The sequence below is a fragment of the Bombus bifarius genome, unplaced genomic scaffold, assembly GCF_011952205.1.
Source record: "Bombus bifarius isolate JDL3187 unplaced genomic scaffold, Bbif_JDL3187 scf7180000009125, whole genome shotgun sequence".
NCBI lineage: Eukaryota > Metazoa > Arthropoda > Insecta > Hymenoptera > Apidae > Bombus > Bombus bifarius.
The window spans coordinates 6,460,853-6,477,490 of record NW_022884914.1 but is presented as its reverse complement, the minus strand read 5'-3'; the positions used below and the strand labels follow the sequence as shown (position 1 = coordinate 6,477,490).

General features: G+C 40.4%; 1 protein-coding gene across 4 annotated transcripts in view; it reads left to right on the top strand.

Annotated features, from left to right (window-relative positions):
- Positions 1-16,638, top strand: part of LOC117213563 (transcription factor SOX-6) — a 324,095-nt gene that overhangs the window by 243,289 nt on the left and 64,168 nt on the right. Inside the window, exon 1 of one of the 4 annotated variants that reach the window (XM_033459007.1) lies at positions 608-1,524. The exons of the other annotated variants lie outside the window; for them this stretch is intronic. Coding sequence (XP_033314898.1) covers positions 1,508-1,524 — 17 coding nt within the window. The 5' untranslated portion in view covers positions 608-1,507. Of the gene's footprint in view, positions 1-607; positions 1,525-16,638 lie in introns of those variants that run through there. 4 annotated transcript variants of the gene reach the window in all.

Genomic DNA, 16,638 nt, shown 5'->3' with positions numbered 1-16,638 from the left:
CGAAGGCGTAGACGAGGACGAGGACGAGGACGCGAACGAGGACGACGCTGACGGGTCGTGGCTGTGCCGCGGTGGTGGTAGTCTGGCAGTGCAGTGTCGGGCAGAACGCGCGCCTTCGCGTGGGTGTCAGAGGAAGAAGGCGGGACGTACGCCCGAAAAGGGGCGTGGCGGGCAAGAGAACCCGCCGCCGCCACCGCCGCCGCGGCCGCGCGTCGGCCCGTCCGCTGCCGAGCGACCGCGATACGAAACGAACGGCCACCGGTGCGACAGAGAAAGGGAAAACCGCTGAAACGAGAAAGAACTAACGAACGTGCCACGCGACGAACAGAGACGACTTGATTCGCGTCGACTAGCGATCGTAGTAGCGTAGAAGAAGGAAGGGGCAGTAACGGCGGAGTGCGAGCAAGCGCGACGAAGAGGAGGCGAGGCGGGTAACAAAAGCAAAAGGAAGAGGGAGCGAGCGCGGGAGATCGAGAGAAAAGACGAACACAGGGAGAACAGTAGCGGGGAGGCGAGAGTGGCGCAGCGCGGGCGCCGAAGCGGCGCGGAGTGGCGCGGAGTGGCGCGGCGCGCCGCGCCGGCCGCCACCAGGCAGCGCCTCCGAATCTCATCCCGTTCGGTCCTCGGGGGCTTCAGTCAGTCAGCCGACGCTCCGAGACGCGGTGATTATTCCCATTGTATGCCCGCTGCTCGAGGGGGGGTTTCTTCCACCACTGACTCTCGTTTCCTCTCTCGCTCTCTCGCCCTCGCGGCCTACTGCTGCTACCGCTACCGCTACTGCTGTTGGCTGCTGTTCTGCTGCTCACCGTTGTCTACGTCGTCGTCGACGCGTTTCAGAGCAGCGCGTTCTCGCGCGTTGCAGGCATCCGCGATAGTGTCGAAAACCGGGAAACGGAGCGTCGGTGTCGATCGTAAATTCGCTCTCGATCCGCGACCAACAGTCGTTCTTAATCTTCTTACTTGTTCTTCTTCCGCTTCTCCTCGTCTTCTTCTGTTGGACAAGGGAAGATCCGGGCCAAAGACACGCGGATCAACCGGATTTCCAGCCGTGCGTGCGTATGTGCGCGCGCGCGCGCTCCCTCCGGAGCTACATCGATCTTCCTGTCTTCCTGCGAGTGAGAGATAGATCGGCTGTTACGTCGCGACGGAACCTCAGCCGTCACCAAGAACCATGACGTAAATACGTGTTTGGGACCAGCCGGCGTTTACGGTCGTCCGAAGACTGGAGTACTCTGCGTACGCAAGAATTCTTACCGGTTATACGTGGCCGACTAGTGAAACGATTATTCTCCGACTTCGCCGCATTGAGTGCTGTTTGACGTCCGATCTGTCGATCCGCGGCACAGCCGACACATGCTCGTCTCTGCAGCCTCGGATCGTTGGTTCTCGTTCAAGTGCCGGTTCTGTGCGGGGGTGTAAAGTATACGTATATATTTTGTAATTACGTGACAAGTGCCACGAAGACGTCGAAGGGTAGTCGAAGCTACCAGCGCGCGAGCAGGATGATATGAGCACGCTTGGCAGGTGAGTGAGACGCACGAGCACGTGACCGCGTTGCGAGAACGATACCGGTGTACCGGCGACGGTGTGTATAGTCGTTGCTTCTGTCACTTCCCTTTCTCACTTTCGATACCAATTAACAACCGCCTTTTCAAAATTTATCAGATTGTCATCTACGTATACTCGCTCTCTTTGTCAGCCACTCTTCGGTTTCAAATTAATGCCACATTGCCTACGATCGTTTGGAGCATTATTTACAAATTATTCCAAATGTGTGCGTACTCTCCCTGGAGCACGCCGCTCAGCGTAATCTGTCCAATACTCGAACGATAACGGTAGTGGGGCGCGTGTGTGCGTGGCCAGCGTGTGTTCCTGCCAGACAGCCCGTGTGCACACGCAGGGCCATGTGTTCCCGGCGAAAGAGGAGATCGACAGCGAGAGAGAATTGGGAATACGAAGAAGGGTGGCCGAGAAAGAGAGGGAATCGTGCATCGCATCTGACCCAGTGACCCTCCCTTGACTGTGCCTGTTTCTACCGTTTCCCCTTAATGCCGCTACCCTCTTCTTTTGGTTTCTCCGGCTCCTTCCTGCTCTCTATCGTCGTCGTCGTTGTCGTAGCTTGTATCCTACGCGACCCTCCCAAAAATCTCGAGCGATTTCGTCTTTCCTTCTCGGTCGACCACTTGACGCACTCTACAAATCCTCTGTCTCTGCGTTCAACGTGTCTGAACATCTTGTCAAAAGGGGACAGCGAATGATCCCTGGGAAATAAAGTCGACTTCTTCTCTGGAACGTGACCGGCCTTGCTTATTCTGCATCTTAGGAGAAAAACAAAGAGAAAAACGATTCTTTTGCATGGGATAGAGACACGAGTGTCGATGGAATGATTATCACGGTGACAGATATTTAAACGCATTCGAGAAGTGGAGGATTTTCACGGCAGATTTTAAGTTTGCTGTTTCTAATCGTCGAGTGTCATCTCGTGGAAAGCTTCGTTTCAATTTTCCATCTTCCGGTTCATGGATAGGCAGACTGTAATACGCTCGAGATCGAAAGTACGCGGCCTGAAAACGTGCATCGTGCGAGCTTGCCCCGCGTCGACATCAAAGGGTAAAGTCGCTGGTTTGCATAAACAGCTAAACCGGAGCGCGAGGGGACGTCGATGGGAGCAGGATAAATCTTTCATCGTGTCCTTAATTAAAATCGGTGTAATGGTATTTTTATTGTAGAACCACTCGGGCTACCCTTTGCGTTTGATCGAGTTTCATGACAAACTCACCGTCGAATGGAAACTATTTTCCGATGTTTGATGATTTTGGTATCTTCAAACGTGTCAATGCTTTTGATACGTTAACCATGCCCGTGAATAATAATCCATGAAACAAAGTGTTTGTGAATTATTATCGAGGTTCCATAAATACCACGAAAATCCACGTAGTAATATTTTTATCGGACTACCATTAAACTTATGTGTTGGATCACGTTTCTGAACGAGTAGATACATCCCCAATTCCGAGCGCAACTCTTTTTGTCACTTGATGGTATTAATATATCGATAATCATTGTTACGAATAATAAATCGCGAAACAAGATACGCGAATTATTCCCGGGGCTCCGTAAATATCATGAAATTTCGCGTAGACAACAGACAGGCGTTTGCACAAGCACGAAACTAACATAGGATGCTACAGCGTCGCGAGGTTAGTTGGGCTGACTATCATCCCAAAATAAAACGCGACTGTCAACGTTGCATTGTGTCTACTGAACAGTTGAACACAATATCCGTGGTTGTGTCAAGTAGAGACAAAATTCCGAGAATCAAGCAACATCTCGCTACTCTATCTATCTACTCCCACAGCCTCTACGCTCGTGTGTAGTGATATTAGAATAGAGATGTGGACGAAGTATATCTCGTGCAACGTACACAACGTAAGGAAGCACGAAACAAAAAAGTTTCCAGCACCAAGAACATCCGAAACGGAGCTTCGGGGAACGAGTTATTGGACGTGTCTTACACACCGTAAAATTACTACTGTCGTGCCACTAACTCCTAGCGTTCTTCGTATGGCCCCGTGCAACAATCGCTTTCTTGCGAGAATTCGGCTATTAAAAGGTTTGTTTGGTCTTTGCGAAAGTTGAAAGAGATTAGACGCGATCCGGGATTCATGCGTAATATACATATTGTTTGGATATAAGATTGGAATAGAGGGAGAGAATTATTGTTATTGAGTCTTTGTGTTATTTGATTAGACGTGTAACAGTTGCGCAGTCTACTTATAGAGATGTCGGTTCGCTGATTTAGATATTGAACAGATGCTAGAGTATAGAGGAAGCCGATGAAATTAAGTGGAATTCGAGTTAGGTGTGGGATTTATCGATTGGAAAATTCAGGTGGGACAGTGGTTGACATGTAAAATCTGACAAGTGACAGAGATTGGTTAGCGTTTAGATGAAATCTGAAAATAGCTAGAAATTGATACGAATATACCTAATTATAAAGTACGAAATAAATGTTGCTCGTTCTGCGATACTGTGATTAATTAGGAAACTTAAGGATCATAATTATTTTGATCACAATCGCCAAACTTGATACTGGTGTATTTTCGTACATTATACGATATATTAAATTATATATTTAACACACGAAGTGGTTAAACGATAAAAGTAAAAATAAATAGAATTAGTTATCTTAACGCGGGAGTGTCTTTCATCCTATGACAGTTTTTATTCAAGAACAATCACTGTACAATTCTAACATTCTAAAAACTTACCTTTTAAAATCAAAGAAGAATTTTCAAAATTAAATCTCTTCTTAATTTCTTCTTCAAACTTTCAGTTTTCTTTCACGCAAAATGTTTCTATTCCGCTGTGATTTATCGCGACACTATACCCTCGCGTTTTACAGTCATCGTCTCTTGGCTCCAATCTGACAGCTTCGATAATCGAAACCGTACAAAACAGAACAAAGAACAAACTACAAGAGCCTCTGAATAATTGAATTCCAGCAAAATCCTGCACTATTCTACGATATTTAGTTTTATCGATCACTCTGAAGCGTCTTAATAATCAATTAGCCAGGTTTCCGAGCAAAGCTCTGTTACCCTCTCCGAGAATAATCCGCGGATTCTAGGTGCGCACTGCCGAGCGTACGCCACGGTTCACGCCAAAAATACCGAATAATCTCGAGAGGAGCGTGATAATTAACAGCGAACGCATGGTGTCGAGGAGCGTTCGTGCAAAACGCCTCGTGCACGCATTGTTGCACGCGCGTTGCATAATTAGGATGTACCGATCGATAGCCAAGCGAAAATGAAGGTGAAAATGAAAAACCCAATCTATCTATACGAATCTCCGCTTTGTCTGTATTTCTCCATTATTCATTGTATTCTACGATATCGACTTTATCGAATCTTGCAAAAGGCTCCGTAGATATCGGTTTATTAGTCCCTGACGAATGAAAGCGTCTCTGGTAGACGATCGAAGAGGTCGAAATAAATGATTTCGATTCCTAATTAGGTCAACATCGGTTTCTGTTGCATTAACTCGAACTCGCTCGAAGGAAGGGTAACAGACGAAGGAGATGATATCGGAGGAAGCAAAACGGAGTCATGAAAGATCAGTCCTTTTCTGCGTGCTCGTCTGCAAAGATTCGCAAAGATGCAAAGTGTCTTCAGACACGATACATCATATGTATCTGCTTTCCGATTCTGTCGTTTTTTCTATCCGTTCATCGGACTGAATGAAAAAAAAATGCAGAAGGAAAAGGAAAAACAGAAGATAAAGGGAGGAGAAGAAGGCGAAAAAAAACAAAGGCCGGAAGTAAAAAAAAGTGCATGTGAAAAAAAGAATATAGGCGCGTTTCTTTACGTAACGCCGCGTTCACAGCAAGTGCGTTCGTTTCTGCATTTTTCCGCGTCGTTCACCAGAGTAAAAAGGCGGGAAAAAATGCGAATGGAAGAGATCAAATGACTACACAGAGACAGACTTTGTTATCGAAACGTTTCTATATCTCTATCCATATTCATCGACCGCCTTTACATTTGTATGACCTCTCAGCGCGCGCCACGCGTAATAAATGCCCGCGTTGCATGGATTATTAGGCCCGGCAGCCTCTTTCTCTCACTGGATATATTATACCTCTGATCAATGACCAGAAACAAGATACCTGTGTGCACGTACGCTTTTGCTGGCCGCGGTAAATAAAATGATGATAACGATGCTGTAAAAACCGCGACTCTAATCGGCTGCGTAATGTTGCAATGGCCACGCGTTTTAGTTTGTCGCGCTCGAAACACTTGAATATCAGTTACGAAGATACGTGAAACGTATAAAAGCCATCTCGTTCATTTTTTTAATTATTTTTCGTTTCGTTTCAAAATATTGCGTGCCTTGATAATGCTTTATAAGAACCATAATCTAATCTCCAACCGCTTACATAATATTAGAATGGCATTATCTTGCGTTCCTCTCAGATACGATTCTTCGAGACGTACACGTAATGTCGAGACTTCCAATAAATTATCGTGCCGTTTAGATTTCCTTTCGAAAACGTAGAACTGAATTTTCTTCGATTATTATTACACTATGGATGTTTATCCATATTCATATTTTCGCGAACGTTTGGCTCGTAACTTGTAAAATGTATTTGTTTTATTGTAATAAGAAACTTGTTATTATTATATTATGTTATTGTTATTATATATTGTTATAAAAGAGAATTTAATGGTATTGACAGTCTGTAACAATTGTAAGAGATTTTTGTGTATCTACGTCTGAAATATAGAGCATACGTGATTGGACAATGCTTCGCAAGAAGTACGATTTAATTGACAATTAGTCTCGTGCTGTAATAATATTAATTAGTCTTGCTCTCAAGAATATGCTTATAATTCATTAACGTAACTATAGTTAGCGACTAGAATCGTCTTCGTTCTGTTTGACTTCGAGAAATAGTAGCTTCTTTCCAACTGTAATATCTACGTCTGAAGCACACAAGGGGCCGAGATAAGAACGAGACAAAGGATTTAAAGCATTTATAGCGAGGACACTGATAATTGGAAACTGGATTTGAAAATTGGCAGTACATTTGAAAATGACGAATATAGTATACTTATTTAGAAAAAATCACGATTATTCAGAGTTTCCAGAAAGAACGTAACTCGCATCTTTGTAAAATGTCGGCGTATAATTTTGGTGCTCGTATTTAGTAATACAAAATAAAATATAAGCTTAGTTTCGTTTAAGCGGTTTCATAAACTGCGCATCAAAGATCGCTGAATGCATTACGGTCGAACAAATTTGAATTGCAAAAATCATGTAGGTCATATACTTTGACTTTCGTCTGTAACTTAAAAGTACGTATTATTCTAGTTTTTTTCCTCAATGCGTAACGTAAAGAGTATAATTATACCGATAATTGACAATAATACAACAATCTAATCGCAGATTAGTTGTGTGACGCAATGATTCTGATATTTAAATCTGCTGTATAACGTTTTCAAACTTAAAACTCCATTTTCTTGTCCATTTAATTTAACATGTCATCTATCAGTATAATAACTTTGCAACCAGAGTAGCTACAATGTCCACCGATAAGATCGATTATTATTTCTTAACTTCATATTTGCGTTTAAATTATGTTGCAGCCTATGATTAGATAAATACCGTACAGTATTGTCAAATTTTCTACTATTTATCTGCGTGATAGCTCTTTAGAAGATGACAGACTAACAATCCGAAATCATATCTCTTTGACGTTTTCTTTTTTCCTTCGATATCAATACATTGTCAATTATTCGAATTGTTTGTCTTCGTATTTGTAGAAACAAGTGTAAAAAAGTTTCATAAAGTTTCATGCGTTCGGCATGAAACGCGAAGACAAAGTTCATCGTATCTAACCATAAACGTTATGAAACGAAATTTCTTACAATGATATATTACTTGTTACAAACGTTACAATGTGGTAGATTACGTGGAATATCTGCGATGTTGAAGTGACGAATGTTTATTTTCAAGTAGATGATTTTTCTGTTAAAAAGATAAAACAAACTGAAGCACAGCAAATAGGAATATTTCTAAGTTTCGCATTACACGTCGTTATAACGTTATAGGACAATTAAAATCTACTATACTTCATGAAGTACCACTTAAACTATCTGCCAAAGCTTTAAAAATGTATAGTACAATTGATATCAGCAATTGACGAACTATCGATCCTTATTCCAATAAGCTCCAACACTCACGAAAAAACTTAGTTGATGAAACAAGAAGCGAAACTCGAGAAATCATTTTATTTGGCGTGAAATACGTGGACGGGTCTATAATTACGTGTGACACGTCGCGTCGGTCCATACGAATTCAGAAACGTATGCATCGTCTTCACAATGTTTCTCGCGCGGTTGCGTCACTACGAGGCGGACAAAACGTGCGCGCGCGCTATCCCCGAAGTGTCAAAACGTGCGAGCGCGGCCACACTCTTCGTGTATATCTTCGTCATTGGCGAAAGAAAAAAAGTCACGATAACGTGGTCCAGGCAGTATCAACGAAAAGAACACACGAACCGTTGTTGCGCAACCGGCGACTAACAATATGTATAAACACTATACAAGGGCAGAGCGTATCTCTCGCGATGATGCTCGCGCGAGCATGAAAATATATTCGTGAGATAAGAGGTATTCTTGTCGAGGGAAGAAGTTTAGGAAAATGAAAGAGATTTTATGGGTCAACGGGGGATAATTGTTGAGAATTTCTTGTCGCTTAATGTGTATGGTGCTCGAAAAATAGATAATTAAATTTCGAAAAAATGTTCTACTTTATTCGAATTTTTCGACTGCGTCGAACCTAATATGATCCACAGCGATGAATGCCTAATACATTGATGAACAGCGTACGGGCAATCGAAACTTTGCATTAATTCGCACGCCATTTTTTCGCAGATGCTCGTTAATGAATAACCAAGTAGATAATCGAATGATCGTTTTACGTGATATCCTTTTAATCTGAAAACGATATATGTTGGAATGAAAGAAGATACATATACGTGAATGATAATTAGATCTGATAGCGCGTTTGATATTGACATTATGTATGTATCTTGGATAATTATAGAACATATTAATTACAAATTATTTCCTATGAGTTATTGTTTGTTGCTTAAATTGGTTTCCATTTAAATAAATTGTATGCTATTAAAAATTCGAAATTCTGATTCTTGTTTAAATTACAATTTCAGACGATTTTTCTAATCTGATTTCCGTATGATACTTCTCGGCTTAATATGGAAATATAAAATGGTATAAAAATTCTCAGAATATCTATGAGATAACATTTCCAACCTTCAACTTTTCAAAGCCTTTATTTTTTCATAAAAAGTGCAACATTAGTCAAGAATAAAAATGATGTCACATAGTGCAAGCCAATCTAATATAGTCTCTTATATTAACCTGTATTTCTATTACTTCACAGACTTAATCTAGAATAATATTCTGTATTTAACTTCCTCAGACACAGAAATGAAACGTTTTTACAAAAACACGTGCGACGTAGCTTATGCATTTTAACGCGAGCATGAGACATCCGTACACAAATATAACGTACAAAGCAAATCCGTCCTCACGCAACTCGTGATTTTTCCGTTTTTTCGATCCGAGTTAAGCTTGATCATACCGGTGCCGACGAAAATCTGTCAGCAGTTAAAGGTCTCGTCGCGCGGCTAATTAGCCTGAAAACAACGGCAAACTTCCAAAGCAAAAGAGAAGCCGGGGAAAAGGTCTGTGCTCCAATTACGACGTTTCCATGAGATCGATGGATACGCAACGACCGCTTTTTTACCGTGATCCCAAAGGCAAAAATAAAAAAGAGAAATAAAATAAAAAAGGGGGCAAAAAGAAAGAAAATTTCCAGACTGCACTCACGTTTCCGTTTCTGCTTTCATCGACGCAACGCGTGTGTGTCCTGGTCGTGAGGGCAAATAATCGTCGATCGCTCAGCGGATACGCAATCGTTGATCTGGTTCTCTGTAAAGTTGCGCAGGTAGAGACGTTGCAACGATTTAGAGAGAGAGAGAGAGATCGGGATAGATTAGAGTGAGTAATGAAAATATTCGGATGCTAAAAAGTATGAGTGAGATGCGTGTTTATTTTTAATATCTTGTGAGTTGAAAAAGAAAGAAAAACGAAACGAAGGCAGATCTTGCGTTTTGATGGATGAAATAAGGAGTTTATTAATTCAGGAGCTATGCCAAACTTTGGATGTACCAAACCGTGCAGTGGTATTTAACTCTCAATCAGTTGAGTCATTGAAGATCACAATAGTAAAGGTTATATTTAAGTTGGGTTATTTAATATTAATTGGTATTCTATATCACACGATATGTTGATGCATCCTATCACGTAAAACATGGAACACAAATTAGAATCAGGTATTTTAAAAGCTTGCTCCAATTATACTAATTGAGGAACTTAAGATTAAGAGCTAGACAGGCAGCTAAAGAGAATGGGAATAGCATCGATACCAAGGAGGCTTCTAAATTGCAGAGCAACGAATGGCACGAATTTAGTAGGCAAGCCTAATACAATGATTTTGATCTCGCTTTTGATAATGCTCGTGTATGGGACAATTGCGCATGGGAGCGCAGGATTGTCATCGAGAAATCGTACGACCTTTTCTCGGAAGGTAATGAGGTAAGAGGCCGATTACTCTATAATCGACGTGCTCGTTGTGCCGTTACAACCGAGCATCCGTGGCACAATATGTTAGTGTAACAAAGAAATAGAACGAGATCTGTGTAGGATAGTGATACCATGGTATCAGTGCGCCTTCGGGTCTTTTGTAACGCCGTGGTATCAATGTGTTCTTAGTATCTTTTGTGATACCGGTTAAAGCAATGTTGACGAAATGTTAGAATTAATTTTTTGATAAGTATCATCGTATTGTTGGTGAGCTGTAAATGGTTTTGAACTTAATCTTATATAAACGGCGCAAGAAACAAAATCGTCAATACGAAACTCGTTATCAGTGCATTCATTTGCAATTAATTTTGCAGTAACCACCGTTTCGTTTTCTACATCTGCATCTATAGTTTATCCATAAAATTTGTTCAAATTCCAAGTCACAGAATACGCACATTGGATCCTCTAACTCTAATGATATCGGTACATTATTAAAATTGCAACAATATTTGGAAATTGAAAAATAGCGGCGTAGAATATACACAAAATAAAGCGTAGAATATAAATATATAGGTATGTACGTAACTTATAGAGAGATATAGAAAATTATAAAACGAAGGTTGGTTACTAAGATAAAATGTTAAATATTAATCCTTTGATTTTGTTTTCATTGAAGTTCCGCTGATGAATCGTACTGCTATTAATAATTCTTCGTTGGAGGATATCTCTGCTCATTTCATGCATATTTAAAAGGGTCTAAATTACAATCTGCCGATACTTCGGTGTCATATTGCGCTGCCACCGCGATTGCTTTCGATTTATCGGTGTAATAACTTTCGAAGACTTCCAAGCAGATATTGATTATTCATACACATGCGATGTTGTACCGCTTCATCGAAGATTGATTTTCGTAATTAATAGAAAACACAGCAAGACTGTTTCTATTTTGCATCTACCACCATCTTCCTCCCCATTGATTTCTTTCTAATGGAAATTCATATTTTTATATAAAACGATCTACACGATCGTGTCTCTGCTTTATTGTAATTATTAATCGTTCGAATTAATAAAATTCCGATAAAAATATGATGTTACTGCAATTGTGAAAGCGATAATCACAAAACCAAATGACTACGTAGTCTCTTAATACTTGCCATATTCTTGTACGCTAAATACAACAGTAAACGAAACAACGAGAATTTCCTACAGCTAGAAGTTGCTTATTCAAGTCAGAAATATTCATTCGTGATAAATACAATCTAGCTTCATGAAAAATATCTAGGATCATGTAGAAATTCGTAATAACAGATCCTATTTATTGAAAGGGTAGAAAGATTTGCAAAACCAGATGATAAATTAACCGATAAATTACACGCAACGCGTAAATATCTTTTAACGTGGCTTCTGTTAGTACGTGTCGATCCGATTAAAAGGCTAAGTGTTTCGAAGTTACGACATACCGGGCCGGTTGTGATGTGGAACAACGGATTAGGTTTAAAAATAAACGAAATAATGTACTGCAGCGGGGAAAACAGATGTCGCTTTTCAGCCACCGGAATAGTGACTTTCAAATGCAAGCGGCGAAAGCGACGCGTAAATATCATTTATCGCCGGCTGTTTTACCAAAAGTCATCTAAGACGGAGCTTTTTCACTGTCTCGAGTCCTCTCTCTCTCTCTCTCTCTTCTCTCTCGCGAGCAAATCGTCCGTAGCACAGAGAGTTTAAAAATTGCGCAGCCTTGTTCAAATATCGTGTGACAAAGCGTTCGAAGACGTATGCATTAATAAAAAAATATTTTACCGCTGCATTTAAGCGAGAACAGAGAAATGATTATTCGGTGATGTTTTTAGCAGAGTAGTCGAGATAAAGGGAACAGGGAAATATAGAATAAACGCGAAATATCTATTGACAAATATAAAAATTTAACGTCTCCCTCGATAATTTCCGATAATTAATCTCCCCGATTGTCATAGGTAGATATACATAATTCACTTAAACGAAAACATTTGAAAGTCCAAAAAATTCGTAGTTATTTTATCAGCGGGGACAGAATTATAGGAACTAAAACAACATATGGCTCGAAACAAAAAACGACATTCGAGTCGAGTGGAACTATTTCTTAAGATACGCGATAAACTAAAATTTCAATGAAACTAAGAAACAGGAAGTTGCATCTCAATAGCAGCTCTTGAAAAAAACGTTTGAGTCACTGTCTCCACCCCAATCCTTAACAAGGACAAGGGTATCCACGCCAAGAAGTCCATCAAGGCACACAAGCACACAGTCGTATAGCCAAAGCAGATCGCCTTTCGTATTCTCTCTACTGTAAAGTCAGCTCTATCGAATCTTACTTGGAATAGTAATTTGTGAAATTCTAAGAAACCAATGCATGTTCTAGATGTTTCAACTTCTTCGTGCTATTTAAGATACTTCCATTCAAAGCACTATCGTTCCAAGAAAGTTACTCACTTTTATGATATACGGGGTGGTTGGTAACTGGTGGTACAAGCGGAAAGGGAATGATTCTACGCGAAAAAAAAAGTCGAAAATATAGAATAAAAATTTTTCATTTGAGGCTTTGTTTTCGAGAAAATCGACTTTGAATTTTCGCTCGGTACGCGTGCACTTTATCGCGTCTCGTTATAACGGATTTCACTGTAGATCGTTGTCTCGATGGAACAATTTAAAAAGAAACAAGAAAAATTAAAAAAAGAAAATTTTTATTCTATATTTTCGACTTCTTTTTTCGCGTAGAATCACCCCCTTTCCGCTTGTTTCACCAGTTACCAACCACCCTGTATATTATACGTCTACAAAAGTTTTCAGGATCTTTTTATTCCTATACATAAAGGCACCTTACAAAACATAAAAAAACCTTCACAAGTATAATCTTCATTTAAATTCCTTTTAATATCAAAATATCAACCTTTATCCGAATTAATTTTCTTACTATATATAAAGTTGCTTTTATGTGACAGAATTTATGACACGAGTATGCATAATATTCGTGCATGCCAACGTCACCGTACTCTCAACATCGTCTCAATTCGTACAGATTAGTTCCACATTCCTTTGGCCTCGCAGCATCAACGTTCTAACATTCATCTCACGAAGATAAAAAGCCGCATTCTTTGGTTCAAGTAGCGCACGCACGTGGCCGTTTTGATCCGCGACGAATTTTCGTTCCCTTGACTGCGGTCCTTGCCGGGCGGATCCGTATCCGCGCGGGCCGACACGCGCGTGTGCGTGCGACGCAGCCGAATGACGGGGGCGGCTGCCCGGAGAACACTAACGCGTTCCAGATGCTGCCCGCTTTGTTCCCATCGATGCTCTCTTTCTCTCAATGTCTAAAATTTTCTCCGTCTTGCCGTCTACCGAATCATCGACATCCTTCTCCGTTCGCCAGCATGTGCAGTCGTTTCACAACCTTAAGTATTTCCGTTCGATTGTTTTTGTATATTTACTCTCGCCAGGCATGCGCTCGGTTCTTGCCTCGCGCTTTGTTTGGTTATCCGCGCCACGAAGAAAACGTCATCTAATCCTTCTGGAAACGCGGTTCTGCGTTTCCGTGAACGATGAATCGCGACAAAAGTTTCGAGCGACGCGTGCACACGCGTTTAACATAAGCAAGAGTAGAATGAGGTTGTTCGCGGTCGTTTCGAGCAGAGTGTTTGGAGCGCGGAAAGCCGAGCGTGCGAAGCAGGACGAAGCGGAGGACCAGGCTAAGATTCGAGCAACTTGACACTGAACACATGGCCCCACTTCTCGAGCCCACACTCGGCCAGAAGACCCTCCGTTTCTTCTTGCGAGTTTCGCCCTTTGCGCCGCTGTGTCGGTATCCTTCACTTTTGTTCCAACCGATGCCGTTCCTCCTTTCTTTCACCGATTCTTTCGTGCTCTCGCATACCGATGCCCTCCTCAGTTTTTCCATCATCGAGATCTGGGCGTAGGAGAAAGGTCGAATTGAGAGTGTTAGTTTTAGTGACACAGTTTGGTATGGTCTTTTTTAGAGCAGAACGAATGAATAGATTTGAAGTCGCTAGGAGATTCGATGGGAATTTGGAGCAAGAATTCTTTTGAATTAATGCGGAAAGAATAACTGTTAGACTGTAGATTTTTATACATTTATGGGGAACTTAAAGATACAGAATTGCGTAGAAAACATCGTACGATATTTCTTATAATATTTAGCAAGTGAAGAAAATATCTGCTTATGTCCTACATTTTTATTTCTTTTCATAAAGATATAAATGTGTATCGATATTTGTCGCATAATTATTTGTAATGCCGTGTTCTTTTTTGACGTTATGAATATTTTAATAGTATAACATGAAGATCTTCATAATTTCATCGAGGTGTTCCAGTAGTGTTTTTCTAGAATAATAGAGTTGGCATAACAGCTTCGGATTGTTATTACTGATAAAAATGAAACTCCGATAAAAAGAAATTTTTTAGGAATAGTGTGAGAAGAAAATATTGTTTGAAGTTCCATTTCAGAGATGATGTTATTATGTTGCATCGCAGGCTTAGGAAGAAATGCATAACATGGTAGAAAATTATGGCAATGACGAATCAGTTCTTGTAAACAAGATATGCTATCTGCTACTATTGAAATATCAATCTGTTTCTCGCTACAGATCAAGATCTTGTCATTAATTTTATTTCTTTTATTCACCTTGTTGACAACTATAAACTTCTCGCGACAATGTTGATTCATACCAGTGACGGGTATGATGGTCGTCATTTTTCAGCTTCCCGTTTCTAGTTTGATTCACGATGATCCTTCGTTGCTAAATAATAGCAACAATATATAAATAATAGCACTAGGTAAATTAATTTTAGACGCTTACATATTATCCTAATATACACACGCTATATACACGCGGTAAAAGAAGTCGAACTAATTTTTTAAACTTGTGATTTCCAAATTATGGACATTTACAAACTTGTAATGTTCCAGAAGTAAAAGTTATTATTACGAGAAAAGTATACCAGTGCTACACCAACTATATAAAGAAATAACGCGTTGAAAATCTACTATTTAACACTTCATTTTTATATCTGACCGGAAACACAAGAAATCTTGAGGATAAAGAAATAATTATTCATCAAGTTGTTCATTTCGCTTTCGTGGTTACTTTATTACACAATCAAAGAATGAGAAAAAGCTTCAAGAATAAACAACGGAAAAACAGTATTTACATTTTCCGTATCACGTAAAAAATGTCTATTTACTAGATGTTATTGCACAAATTTTCCATGACGTTGCAACTTATCACAAATAATAGGACTATAGTTCCAGCGTATCTCGAGAGCATGTAAATGTCATGAAGCTGCAAGCATCAGCCGCATCAGTCGAGCATAGTCGGATGCCGACAACGAAATATGCTTCCTGCGTTCCGGAAAACAGAAGACAGTTGCATTTCGTTGAGACAAGGGTCGGTGAACTGGTCTTTGTAACATTTCCAAAACGGAAACGCGGATTGCATCGGACGAAATCCGGTTGCCTGTCGCTACAGAAAAGCACAATTTTACGAGAGGTCGAGTCACATGTGGCATCTTGCTATCCATACTATTGATTAGTAACTGATTAGCAACTGTCCGTCGAATTTTTTTTTTGGAACGATACGAATGATACAGGTCGCTGTGTCTGTGTTGATATACAGGATGATCTTGAATACACAAGCTCACGAAAGTATTCGATCTCTTGTAAACATTTTTTACGAATACGTTATGCGTGTTACAAACACTTCGAAATTCCATTAACACTATATGAGACACGGTTGTCATGATTATGTTGGTTATAATACTTATGGAGATAAAGTTATAATATGTATGGACATTTGGACGTAAGCTATGGGTATACAAATTTTCTATGGTAAGTTCACACAGTAGGTTCGAATACTTTTGTAAGCCAATGCCAGTAATCTTTAAGATTGTCAAAGAAATAAACGAGTAAATTTCAAATGATTATGCATACTTAAACATCGTATGTAGAGAGAAATGTATCCTTATGTACATTCGTAACTCACTCATAATTCACAGATAAAACGTTAAGACACTCGACAAAATGAATTATATCTGGTAAAAATATCCATCTTTAATTACAGGCTAATTATATTAATTTAAAACGATTTGCATTTCAATAATTTAGAACCGCGAAAAACCGATCGTCCAACGAAATCGCTGGACAAACAACGCTCGAAACTTGGACCATCGATCACGAAATCACCCTGCATTCGAATCAACGTTCAAACTCCCTTTCATCCCCGCGATCCTCGTTTCTGTTTGTCGAATCGAGTTAACTCCGATCGACAGTGACGCACAGTGCGACTTCTTAAATGAATAATCTCGTGTCGATGAATCGATCGAAAGGGAGGCGCCATCGTGGGGCTTTCAACGTCGAAGAGAAAACAAAAAATCGAATCAAATCGTATCGTACACTGAGTTATGAATATCCCGCCGAATC